General features: G+C 39.6%; 2 protein-coding genes across 5 annotated transcripts in view; one reads left to right on the top strand and one right to left on the bottom strand.

Moving 5' to 3' along the window:
* The window catches only part of spata16 (spermatogenesis associated 16), a 47,507-nt gene extending 45,046 nt beyond the window's left edge, over window positions 1–2,461 (top strand). The window contains exons 9-10 of the mRNA XM_033032239.1: window positions 342–425; window positions 2,261–2,461. Coding sequence (XP_032888130.1) covers window positions 342–425; window positions 2,261–2,461 — 285 coding nt within the window. The remainder of the gene's footprint in view (window positions 1–341; window positions 426–2,260) is intronic.
* A 6,378-nt stretch (window positions 2,462–8,839) lies between these two features.
* ect2 (epithelial cell transforming 2) overlaps window positions 8,840–13,266 on the bottom strand; it is a 48,321-nt gene continuing 43,894 nt past the window's right edge. For 2 of the 4 annotated variants that reach the window (XM_033031256.1, XM_033031258.1), the window contains 3 exons: window positions 12,727–12,834; window positions 11,371–11,514; window positions 8,840–10,119 (listed from right to left, as the gene is read on the bottom strand). In XM_033031256.1, coding sequence (XP_032887147.1) covers window positions 10,030–10,119; window positions 11,371–11,514; window positions 12,727–12,834 — 342 coding nt within the window. In that variant the 3' untranslated portion in view covers window positions 8,840–10,029. The other 2 variants (XM_033031254.1, XM_033031255.1) reach the window with 2 other exon arrangements.

The raw sequence follows: 13,266 nt of genomic DNA, 5'->3' as shown, positions 1-13,266 counted from the left end.
AACTGTACTGTAGAGACTGAATGAAAATAATTAACTTCTAGTTTAATGACAACAGTATCTGAAAACCCACAAAATATTCCTTAAGTTACAGCCAGTTAATCATTCCAATATATTTAACAATATTAATGAGTTTTCTCTATTAAGATACTATATGGTATTAATATCTATTATAAATATCAACTTGAAACTTGGTTGCATTGAAGTCAGAGAAGCTGCAATATAATTTCATTTTCAGCATACATAAGTGGTTATTCTATAATGGTTTACATATAAAAAACATTTGATATTTAATCGTCGTTTCCCTGTAAATAATTTACCAAAAATGTATGTTTGCAACTCAGCTACATTCATTAATGACTGATGCTGTTGACACTCTTGAAGGAAACAAGACCAGTGGAGAATGTGTTTGGAGCAAAACCGAAAAGGTAGACATTTCACAATACATTAAGTTGTATTTAGGTTTGATGCATAATATTTCAGACTTGTATTTTGGGATTCATTAAGTAACAAAGTTTAGCCCCATACTCTCAAAGTGGAGTGTTTAGATTCCCAACCTGAACATATAAAATCATGAAAGGAATAGATAGGATGATTGCAGTATTTGTTTCCCATTCATATAGGGGCATCAAGAACTAGAGGGAAAAAGATAAGAGGAGAACATTTTAATTCCTTGTCAGCATGGACAAGTTGGGCCAAAGGGTCTGTTCTGTGCTGTGAGATTTTTATAATCAGGTGGGAAAAAATGCCATTACTTCCTGTTGTACAGTCAGCTAGAGAAGGAACAGGTAAGGCAGATTAATATGACTGAAGCTGTGATCCAGGGGAGGTGGCTTTAGATTCTCTGGGCAAGTTAAGATTAATATCTTGCACTTCAATTTCCACTATTTATTCTTCACGAGGAGGTTCATTGGAGCAGTTGATAACACGAGGCAGTAGAAACGATGCAACCAGCATTAGCATGTTGGCACCTTAGTTAGGAAATGGAACAATTTGATGGGGACACACCATGACTGTAGGAAGGACAATCGTTTACAGTGCCTGTGTGAACAAAGAGCAAGAAAGAATGAAAGGTTGCAGCCACAAATTGCCATTTGGAATCGTGATACAGTGGCAAAATCTGAAATGTGTCTCAAAGTATAGGAAAAAGATATTCAGAATATTTTTTAAATGTGAGGCATTACTGTTTGCTTTTTTATTGCTTGAGAGAGATGACCAAGGATATAATCCATTTGGAGCTAATTAGCAAGAATGATGCTAATGTTACTGAAATAACAAGGGTGTGTCAGAGCAAAAGTGCAGATAAATTAAACGTGTAAGAATGTAGGAGTGAAATAAGATTGAATGAGGACAAATTGAGTACTTAGGGTAAAGTAACACTGTCATAACATTTTAACTAGACAGACCATTAATAAGCATAGAAAATAGGCATAGGAGTATTCATTGCTGATCATCCAAAATTAGTAGCCCGTTCCTGCTTTCTCCTCATATCCCTTGATTTTGTTAACCCTAAGAACTATATCTAACTCTCTCTTGAAAATATCCAGTGAATTGGCCTCCACTGCCTTCGGTGACAGAATTTCAACTCTGGGTGAAAAGGTTGTTCCTCATCTCAGTCCTAAATAGTCTACCCCTTATTCTTAAACTGTGACCCCTGGTTCTGGATTCTCCCAACATCGGGAACATTTTTCCTGCATCTAACCTGTCCAATCCCTTAAGAATTTTTATATGTATCTGGAACACACCCTTTCATCCTTCTAAATTCCAGTGAATATAAGCCCAGTCGATCCATTCTCACAATAATGTTATACTCTAACTCACTGCTATTTTGCGAAAGTTACAGCTTTAGACCAGAAAGTTCATTTGATCACAGCATGTGCACTCTCCACTCAAGCATGTTTCCACCAGTGACATTTATCCAGACATTACTAGCATTTCGCACATGAAAACAGCCTGAGGGTTCTCTCACATCTCTGGACACTTTTCTCTCTGCTTCAATTGCTCTTGCTAGAGTAAAAGCAAAGCCTATTCATTATTTAGATCATGTAACAACTTTAGCTGTATTTCCTCTAACAGATTTTTACTGCCATTTGCAATATTGTTATCTTTATAGGTAAAGATCCCCTAAAAGTGAATCAATAAGTTAACAAATGTTAGAATAATATTAAAGTAAATTATAAAATCTAAATATTTGAAATTATTTAGGATGAACTTTACACCAGATTATAGAGGAAACCTTTAAGGAATAGTTGATTGATTGCAGGTTGGACTGATTGAAGACCTTATCTATCAACTAGAAGATAATTTTCTGAAATCAAAAGCTCTGAAAACAGCACGGAAACAAAGAAGAGAAGTGAAGAAGTTGAAAAGCCAAAAGCTAGTTCCATTGCCTAGTGATTTGAAGCAAACCAGAGAGACAAAGTCTGTGGGAAAGACAGCAATACACTCACAGACCGAAAAATGAGATGACATTGTCACACTTTTCCTTCCTTTGTCTGTCATCGTTGTGCCAAAGGAGCTTAAACAGTAATATTGGAATGCTACATAAATTGAACATAAAAATGAAACAGTAACTGGCATCCATGATTGCTTTTAATTATTATCTTAAATCATAATCCTCAAATACTTAGGCCACCATGTTACATAGCACATGCAGGTAACACTGTCAGATTGAAATGCCTCCTTTAAAAACAATCTGCTACCCATTAATGCTATTGACAAACTGCATTTGGACATTAGAAACGTTTTTCAATGACATAACATCCATCATTAACTTAATTTGTTGAAATAACCAAGTTATACCAACCAATGCCATCACATCTGAATTGGTATTTAATGTTTACATGAATTAAATTCTAATTACATTTACCCACTATATTCCTGCATCCTTTCATCCCCTTTTTTTTAAAGTGTTGAATTTGTCCCTTACCAATAATTGTAGAATTCACATTTTCAAAATTCTAGGTTTTCCTGATACTATTATGATTAACATTGTCAGTACACAATTGCTCCAATAAAATGCCACTATTCATTTTCATGGCTCTATAATTCAACAAATTCTGCCATCTATATATTAGTTAAACATGGAAAACCAGATGGTGCTGGAAAATCCATGTTCTTTCAAGGAGAGTATTGTTTCACTAGTTATTGAGGTAACCAATAATTATCTAATTGATAATTACTTGAAATTCATCTTACTGCAAAAAAGTAAAAGTTTTAGTGCTTCAAAAACAAAGGATTTGCATTTTCAAACAAATGTTTCATATCGATTCATGAATGTTTCATTTAGAAACATAGAAATTAGGTGCAGGAGTAGGCCATTCGGCCCTTCGAGCCTGCACCGCCATTCAATATGATCATGGCTGATCATCCAACTCAGTATCCCATACCTGCCTTCTCACCATACCCTCTGATCCCCTTAGCCACAAGGGCCACATCTAACTCCCTCTTAAATATAGCCAATGAACTGGCCTCGACTACCCTCTGTGGCAGGGAGTTGCAGAGATTCACCACTCTCTGTGTGAAAAAAGTTCTTCTCATCTCGGTTTTAAAGGATTTTCCCCCTTATCCTTAAGCTGTGACCCCTTGTCCTGGACTTCCCCAACATCGGGAGCAATCTTCCTGCATCTAGCCTGTCCAACCCCTTAAGAATTTTGTAAGTTTCTATAAGATCCCCTCTCAATCTCCTAAATTCTAGAGAGTATAAACCAAGTCTATCCAGTCTTTCTTCATAAGACAGTCCTGACATCCCAGGAATCAGTCTGGTGAACCTTCTCTGCACTCCCTCTATGGCAATAATGTCCTTCCTCCGATTTGGAGACCAAAACTGTACGCAATACTCCAGGTGTGGTCTCACCAAGACCCTGTACAACTGCAGTAGAACCTCCCTGCTCCTGTACTCAAATCCTTTTGCTATGAAAGCTAACATACCATTCGCTTTCTTCACTGCCTGCTGCACCTGCATGCCCACCTTCAAAGACTGGTGTACCATGACACCCAGGTCTCGCTGCATCTCCCCTTTTCCTAGTCGGCCACCATTTAGATAAGTCTGCTTTCCTGTTTTTGCCACCAAAATGGATAACCTCACATGTATCCACATTATACTGCATCTGCCAAACATTTGCCCACTCACCCAGCCTATCCAAGTCACCTTGCAGTCTCCTAGCATCCTCCTCACAGCTAACACTGCCCCCCAGCTTAGTGTCATCCGCAAACTTGGAGATATTGCCTTCAATTCCCTCATCCAGATCATTAATATATATTGTAAATAGCTGGGGTCCCAGCACTGAGCCTTGCGGTACCCCACTAGTCACTGCCTGCCATTGTGAAAAGGACCCGTTTACTCCTACTCTTTGCTTCCTGTTTGCCAGCCAGTTCTCTATCCACATCAATACTGAACCCCCAATGCCGTGTGCTTTAAGTTTGTAAACTAATCTCTTATGTGGGACCTTGTCGAAAGCCTTCTGGAAGTCCAGATACACCACATCCACTGGTTCTCCCCTATCCATGCTACTAGTTACATCCTCGAAAAAGTCTATAAGATTCGTCAGACATGATTTACCTTTTGTAAATCCATGCTGACTTTGTCCAATGATTTCACCACTTTCCAAATGTGCTGCTATCCCATCTTTAATAACTGACTCTAGCAGTTTCCCCACTACCGATGTTAGACTAACTGGTCTGTAATTCCCCGTTTTTTCTCTCCCTCCCTTCTTAAAAAGTGGGGTTACGTTTGCTACCCGCCAATCCTCAGGAACTACTCCAGAATCTAAAGAGTTTTGAAAGATTATTACTAATGCATCCACTATTTCTGGAGCTACTTCCTTAAGTACTCTGGGATGCAGCCTATCTGGCCCTGGGGATTTATCGGCCTTTAATCCATTCAATTTACCCAACACCACTTCCCGGCTAACCTGGATTTCACTCAATTCCTCCAACTCCTTTGACCCGCGGTCCCCTGCTATTTCCGGCAGATTATTTATGTCTTCCTTAGTGAAGACGGAACCAAAGTAGTTATTCAATTGGTCCGCCATATCCTTGTTCCCCATGATCAACTCACCTGTTTCTGACTGCAAGGGACCTACATTTGTTTTAACTAATCTCTTTCTTTTCACATATCACACATTTGCAGGCAACCGATTACACAAGGTTACAGTAGAGATGTGTAGGAAGGAACTGCAGATGCTGGTTTAAGCATAGAGGAGGAGCCATCTTGGGGAACGGCTGCTAACCAGCAGCCGTCCGTTTAATTCACTTTTTTTTTGTAGTTCTAGTGAGTCCTGTGCTTTGGAGAAATAGACTTTTTAATGTGGGGGGAAGGGGGTAACTATATTTCTAGGTCCCTACCTGGTCGGTGGGCAGCTTTTTCTCCGGGCTGTCCCGTCGACCCGTCCTCGTGGCCTACCAGCGGGCGTGGAGCGCCGTTTCCTGGCGGGGACCGCCCAGCACCTCGGCTTCCGTGGCGGCACAGTGCTGGAGCGCTATTGCGGAGCGGAGCGGGCGATGCCTTGCCTGGGTCGCCGCGCTGGAGCTCCGGTGAGCTGTGACCGCCGAGTTCAACACCTCCGGGCTGCGAGTCTGCGGAGCGGCGCCGACTTCAACATCGGGAGCCTGGGAGCTCCAAACCGGCGCGGCCTTGTCGGCTTCGGAAGCCGCGGTCTCCGATAAGGAAGTGGCCGTTCCAGGTGGCCCAGCCGCTGAGAGGACTCTCCCGACGCCGGGGCAACAGCACCCGGCGAGAACGGCCAGGAACATCGGGCCTCTGTAGAGACAATGGCGGAGGCCTCAATAGGCCTGACTTTGGGAGAACTGGGGATGGGGACTGGACATTGTGCCTTCCCCCACAGTGGTAACCATTGTGGGGGGATGTTTTTGTGTGTAAGTGATTATTTTAGTTTGTGTCCAAGATGGCTGTCGGTAGGGAGAGTGTACGCTGGCGCAGTTTAGCTGCCGCTGCTCTTTCACATTGTGTTTTTGATTTTTCTTTTGTCTTTGGATCGAATTCTGTCTTTAATTTGTGTATTGGTGATGTCTTTATTATTTATTTTACTCCGATTATATGTTTTTTACTCTTGTTAAATTCTGTAAGGTGTCCTTGAGACTTGAAAGGCGCCCATAAATAAAATGTATTATTATTATTAAACCACAAATAGACACAAAATGCAGGAGTAACACAGGCAGCATCTCTGGAGAGAAGGAATGGATCTGAAGAGGGGTCTCGACCCTAAACGACACCCGTTCCTTCCTGCCTGAGTTACTCCAGCACTTTGTGCCTATGTAGTTATGGTAGAGATGTTTGAGGAATATATTCTGCTATTCCATCCCTCACTATTACCTAAAAGATACATTTTAATACAAAAGTAGGCCATAAGTGATAGTAGAATTAGACTGGAGGTACACAAAATTGCTGGGGAAACTCAGCGGGTGCAGCAGCATCTATGGAGCGAAGGAAATAGGCGACGTTTCGGGCCGAACCCCTTCTTCAGACTGATGGGGGGTGGGGAAAGAAAGAAGGAAAAAGGGAGGAGGAGGAGGAGCCCGAGGGCGGGCGGATGGGAGGGTGGGAGGAGACAGCTAGAGGGTTAAGGAAGGGGAGGAGACAGCACGGGCTAGCCAAATTGGGAGAATTCAATGTTAATGCCATAAGGACGCAAGGACCCCAGACGGAATATGAGGTGCTGTTCCTCCAATTTCCGCTGTTGCTCACTCTGGCGATGGAGGAGACCCAGGACAGATAGGTCGGATTGGGAATGGGAGGGGGAGTTGAGGTGCTGAGCCACCGGGAGTCTGGGTAAGGGTATGGTCGTACAGTTGGAGGGCAGGGGGGATCACAGAAGGTGTGCAGTAAGTAGAATTAGACTGTTTGGCCCATTAAGTCTACTCTGCCATTCAATCATGGCTGATCTATCTCTCCCATCTAATCCCATCATCCTGCCTTCTCCCCATAACCTGACACCTGTACTAATCAAGAATCTATCTATCTCAGTCTTAAAAATATCCACTAACTTGTCTCCACAGCCTGAATTCCAGATTCACCACCCTCTGACTAAATAAATTTCTCCTCATTTCCTTCCTAAAAGAACGTCCTTTAATTCTGAGACTATTGGAAACATTCATTCCATCCAAGCTTTTCACTATTCTGTATGCTTCAATGAGGTCCCCCCTCATTCTTCTAAACTCCAGCCAGTACAGGCCCAGTGCCGACAAACGCTCATCTTAGGTTAACCTGCTTATTCCTGGGATCAATCTTGTAAACCTCCTCTGGACCCTCTCCAGAACCAGCACATCTATCCTCAGATACGGTGCTCAAGATTGCTCCCAATATTCCAAATGCAGCCTTACCAGCACCTTATAAAGCCTCAGCATTACATCCGTTTTGTATACAAGCTCTCTTGAAATAAATGCGAGCATTGAGTTTGTTTTCTTTACTACTGATTCAACTTGCCCCAGATTATCTTTTTGGGAATCCTGCATCAGCACTCACATCTCTCTTTACACCTCTGATTTCTGGATTCGCTGCCCAATTAGAAAATAGTCAACGCCTTTATTCTTACCAAAACGCATGACTCCACACTTTGCCACACTATATTCCATCTGCCACTTCACTGCCCAATCTCCCAACTGTCCAAGTCCTTCTGCAGAGTCCCTGCTTTCTCCACACCACCTGCCTTGCACCCATTTCCGTATCATCCGCAAAATTAGCCACAAAGCCTTCAATCCCCTGGTCCAAATCATTAATATACAACGTGAAGAGTAGCGAACCCCTGCGGAGCTCCGCTAATCACTGGCAGCCAACCAGAAAAAGCTCCCTTTATTGCCACTCTTCGTCTTCTGCCATCCAGCTTCCATGCTTGTATCTGCCCTTTGATACCGTGGACTCTCACCTTCCTAAGCAGACTAAGGTGTGGCACCTTATCAAAGGCTTTCTGAAAATCTAAGTAAACAACATCTGACTCTCCTTTGTCTGTCCTGCTATTTACTTCTTCATAGAATTCCAGAAAATTTATCAAGCAAGATCTCCCCTTCACAAAGCAATGCTGACTTTGGCCCACTTTATCGCGAACAAAGTACTCCGTAACCGCATCCTTTATAATGGACTTAATCTTACCAACCACCGTACTCAGACTAACCAGCCTATTGTGCTTTGCTCCTTTCTTGTGCAACGGGGCAATATTGGCAATTTTCCAATCAATTGGGACCTCCCCTATCTCTAATGATTCTTGAAATTTCACTGTCAAACTCTTTGAGAACCCTAGGATGCAGTCCACCTGGTCCAGGTGACATCCACCATCAGCCCTTTCAGCTTCCCAAGCACCTTCTCCCTAGTAAATCACTTCCACCTCCTGTCTCTCTTAAATTTCAGGCACGTCACTGCTGTCTTCCACTGTAAAAAAGTTATTGAACTCCCCTGCCATTTCTTTATTCCCCATTATCACTTCTCCTGCATCATTCTCCAGCGGTCCAATTCCACGCTTGCCTCTTTCTTACTCTTTATATAACTGAAGAAACTCTTACGATCCTCTTTTATATTATTGGCTAGGTTACCTTCATATTTCATCTTGTCTCCCCGTATTGCCTCTTTAGTTACCTTCTGTTGTTCTTTAAAATCTTCCCAAACCTCTGACTTCCCATTAATCTTTGCTGTTATACGCCTTCTCTTTTAGTTTTATACTGTCCTTGACTTCCCTTGTCAGCCAGTCGCCTCTTTCTCCCTCTAGAATCTAAATAATATTCTTACCATAAATTAAATCCAATAAATCAGTCATGAACGTGGGTTGGTCCCTGGACTTGAAAAGCTAAACAGACTCAAGATCAACTCTTGAATAATTCACATTGAACAGACTTATTTCTGAAAACATGTTTATTTGTATCTAGATGTGTAAATGAAACTATACAGTCTAATAGTTATCTACAAAAAATTAATATATCCTTCATTTAGCAGCTTCGATTATTTTGCCGAGAATACTTAAACGGTTGATAGACATGTAGAACAAACAAGACAGATTTTTCCTCCCCTACCCCCGCAAAAATATAGTACAAAGGAAAGTGCCCATAATGAGCAATCCCTAATATGAACATCTAATAATAGTCAAGGCATAGAAATATTCATATAAACACCATAGCACTTAACTCTGCACTGAAGGTCATTGTTTAACAGATGCAAGATAAATATTTATAGGAAATGTAGCTTAGTTTTTAATAAATGGAGCACACCAGAAAAGTCAAGATTATAACCTTGGAATCATCCCTTAAAATTGAGTAAATAATGTTTTATACAATTACAATTAAAATCATAATCTCAGTGAACTCAATTTTTAAACTTTGGGAAAATCCAGATGATTGTCATCAACTTCAGCAATTCAAAAGACAATCTTAATATTGGCCAAATACCAAGTGTTACATTTTTCCCCCATGAATAATTCCAGTTTAATGGAGAAATGCAATTTGAAGGTATTGTTTAAAGTAAACCGTCCTTGCGAGTAGCTAACATTTAGGTTTTGTGTAAAAAAAAAATGCTGTGTCCTAGAGATGATGGATTTCAATTAAATGCCCAGCAATGATAGAGAATGCAAGTTAACAAACCGATTGGATCACGTTTCTTACTTTACATTTTGTCCAATGGGAATTATATTGGTCAGTTTTCCACCGGATCCGTCCATTTCCCACCTAATCCTGCCATTATTTACCCTATGTTAGGTTAAAATGGCCTCTCTTCACCTAACAGGAGCATGTCAGTTTAATTCAGTGCATAAAAGGACTTGAGTGTTCTGTTAAAAAGGCAACGAAAGCCAAGAAATAAATAAACTTGTACAAAAATGTACAGACAAATAGGAAATATAGCGAACAAAATAAATCGTTCAATTATAGTGTACATACAGCCAGTCAAACAATTTCCAGATTCAGGGTAAACAAAGTTTGTGGAGTTATTAGTGCTACCTTTTCTTTAAAACAATGCAACCTTCCTATTATTTGACATTCCATTTACTTTATCAGTTCAAATATCAATGATTACAATTGATCAAAATACAGATTCTAGATCAGATGAGTTGTTGATCGACTGAATGTATGGTACCTTTTTTCAAACATTGCTGGTAGACTCACTAATGAAGGTGACTGCATAGCCTGGATACAAGAAAAAAAAAGTCAGTTGACATTTCTCTAATATAATGACTCAGAAAATTCATGGGGCTCACACCATCCCAACACTAAGAGTCAGTCATACAGCACAGAAGCAGGCCCTTCAAGACAATTCCTCCAATAAATTTAATATGCAGTTTTCTTACATATTTTACATGATAAAATTATCTGCTAAACACAAGGATTATGCAGGATTACAGAGTGACATTCCTTTTTACCCAACTTCAAACTTGGCAGAGCAGAACTCACAACACCAATGAAAGTTCCTCTAACAGCCTGCACAGCTACTCAGAAATCTTCTTCTTGATCCACACAGAATAGTTTTTGTCAGCCCAAATTAGCAACACCCATAACTGACAAGTGAAAAAGTTAGTGTTTGTGATAATAATTCTTACCCACATTAACAGAAAATCTAGAACCGTTGTGTCATTTTGAACCCATCAACTCCCAGGCAATAAACACAAAATGAAAGGAATGAATGGTATTGGTACCACTTTAAACACCAGTTTATCTATATTAAATAATTATGAGCACCAAATAGTTTATCAGTGACTTTAATATTAGAGATGACTTAATTAGGTGAGTTGTGGAGATTAAAAAAATGTTGAAACTACAGCAAGACTCACTGTCCACATGATAGAAACGGGGCTGTCTTGACGAGGATGGATGCAGTATATTTCGAGGTCTACGACCAATAGGTGCACCATCTAGTGAGCTGGAGCGTTGTACAGTTATATTGTTTGCCGACATCACTGAGTCACTGAGACCAAGTGTGGATGAAGAACAAGAAATCTAAATATAGGAAGACCACTACATTACAGTAAGACAAGGCAAGAAAATGTATAATGTACAAAAATGGAGGTGCTTCAAGTTAAAAGCCAATGTGGGAAATAAGCACGGCCTATATAATAAAGGTAGCATTTTCTACCTTAAAACATCTAATATTTTAAATGACATGACAAACGTCAATTCAATGGATCATATTAGCAACAACTATTATAAGTGAAGAGAGTAAGCATGGGAGAAGGGAAATGGGTTTAAAACAATAAATTCATTTTGGGTAGGCAACTAGTTAAACAGTTTATAAATTAAATTGCCAGTTTAAAATCAAAAGTGAATACCGAGCGTTGATAATGCATAGTTGTTTAGCCGAACCACTGATTTGCAGCAATTCAATTTTAATTCTAATTTGATTTATGCCTCAAAAAACTATAAATATGTACATTTTGTACTTACCGCTAATGAGGTGGTGCTGGTACATCGGCTACCCAAATGAGCTCCATTCCTTTTTGGGCTCTTTGTATCTGGAGTACTGTGAGCTATTAGAGCTTGCTGTAGAACTCTCTTTGGCGTTTTAGTAAATGAGAATGCTCGTGTAACCTAGGGAAATAAATGACACCATTGGATATGCATTTCAATGAAATTAATTGTTATAAAAATAATCACTAAACAGTAGTAGAGTTAAGAAATAACTGTTTAGCTATAAAGGAAACATTTAAAGGAGACATCAGCTGAACGAACAGATTTTGAGAACAGGAAAAGGTTAATGGTTCAGCAAGAAGAGGAGAGAGGCAGTTTGGGAAGTTGGGAATAGGGTATACATCTGGTGACTATAAAGGTTTCAGCAACAGGGTTGGGTACAGATAAAGATTTGCAATGAAACTTAACACATGACACAAACCCATGAAAAAACGTTTTTGACCAGTTACATACTCATATTAAACCAATAAAGATGATACAGGATATTCATGTGATCCCCCTGTAACTTAAGTTCATTTTTGCAATCAAGTTGTGAAATACTTAGAACCACTTGCTTTGTTTTAGAGCAGGGTGGGAAAGTAGGATAGCGCACAAAATAATTGAAAAGACAAATTTACAAAAAATCTTACTTAAAAGGGTTTGAATACTGCACAAGAAATTGGGGAATCCGTCATTAATTTTATGGATATAGTACTCCTGAAGTCTTATTCTCAATATGTTAATGTACCGTTTCAGAAATGGATCAATCCAGTATTATAATATTTAGAGTCATAGAATAATAGAAAACAGAAACAGAACCTTAGGACCAACCTGCCTATGCCACCCAAGATGTTCTACCTACACTAATACCACCTGCCCACATTTGACCCATATCACTCGAAACCTCTCTTATTTACGTACCTATCCAAATATCTTTAATTGTTGTACCTGCCTCAACTACCTCCTCTGGCAGCTGGCTCTATATACTATCACCTGCTATGTGGAAAAAACACCTTAGGTTCCTATTTGTTCTCTCACCTTAAAAACTATGTCCTCTGGTTCTTGATTCCCTACTCTGGGTAAAATATGCATTCACCCTCTATTCTCCTCATGATCTTATACACCTCTATAAGATCACCCTCAGGTCCCTCAAATCCTGGCTAAATCTTTGTAAATCTTATTTGCACTCTTTCCTATGTTATTCATATTAACAACTCAATTGGGTTAAATTAACACAAATTGAAAGGGGCCCATTTGAAATCAGTAACTCAGCAGTACACTTTTAGGTTTGAGATTGAAAACTACCAGTCTGGCATAATTCTGCCCAGGTTGAAACACATCAAATTGACATGCCTTCTTTGATGTCTTCTTAAATGCTCTTGATGCTTTGCTTAATGTGCTGTCCATATCTTTTGTGTTGACTTCCAAAATTTCCGGGTCAGTATTAAAAATAATATTTTCCTAGGATAAACAAATCAATTAAATCAGGTATGTAAGTAAATAATGATGCAATACAAGCAAATGTTGAGAAGGAAATTAGAGGTACAGGTTAATGAATCAATGTGGTTTGGGAATGAAGAGTAGAAATGAGCAAATTGTGTCTACACAAGTAAAAAGGTCCTAGGAAATAGCAAGATTTAGAACAGGAGTTTAAAATGAGTATAAGAGATTATAAATTAAGGGTACAAACACTTAAATTATATGAAACGGAATAAAGAATCTGACAGGATTACAATCAGCTTTACAAATAGATGTTTACACAGAAAAAAGTAAAGTACTTTGGAGTAATAGACGGTGGGGTAGGAGAGAATGAATTTAACTAAAAGAATAACAACGTGATTGAAGCTGGTAATCATCTTCCATGTATACAAGTTAGTGTGCCCAACACAAAAG

This window comes from Amblyraja radiata, chromosome 13, assembly GCF_010909765.2.
Source record: "Amblyraja radiata isolate CabotCenter1 chromosome 13, sAmbRad1.1.pri, whole genome shotgun sequence".
Classification (NCBI taxonomy): Eukaryota; Metazoa; Chordata; class Chondrichthyes; order Rajiformes; family Rajidae; genus Amblyraja; species Amblyraja radiata.
The sequence above is the reverse complement of the archived record's forward strand: the minus strand, read 5'-3'. Positions and strand labels throughout refer to the sequence as shown.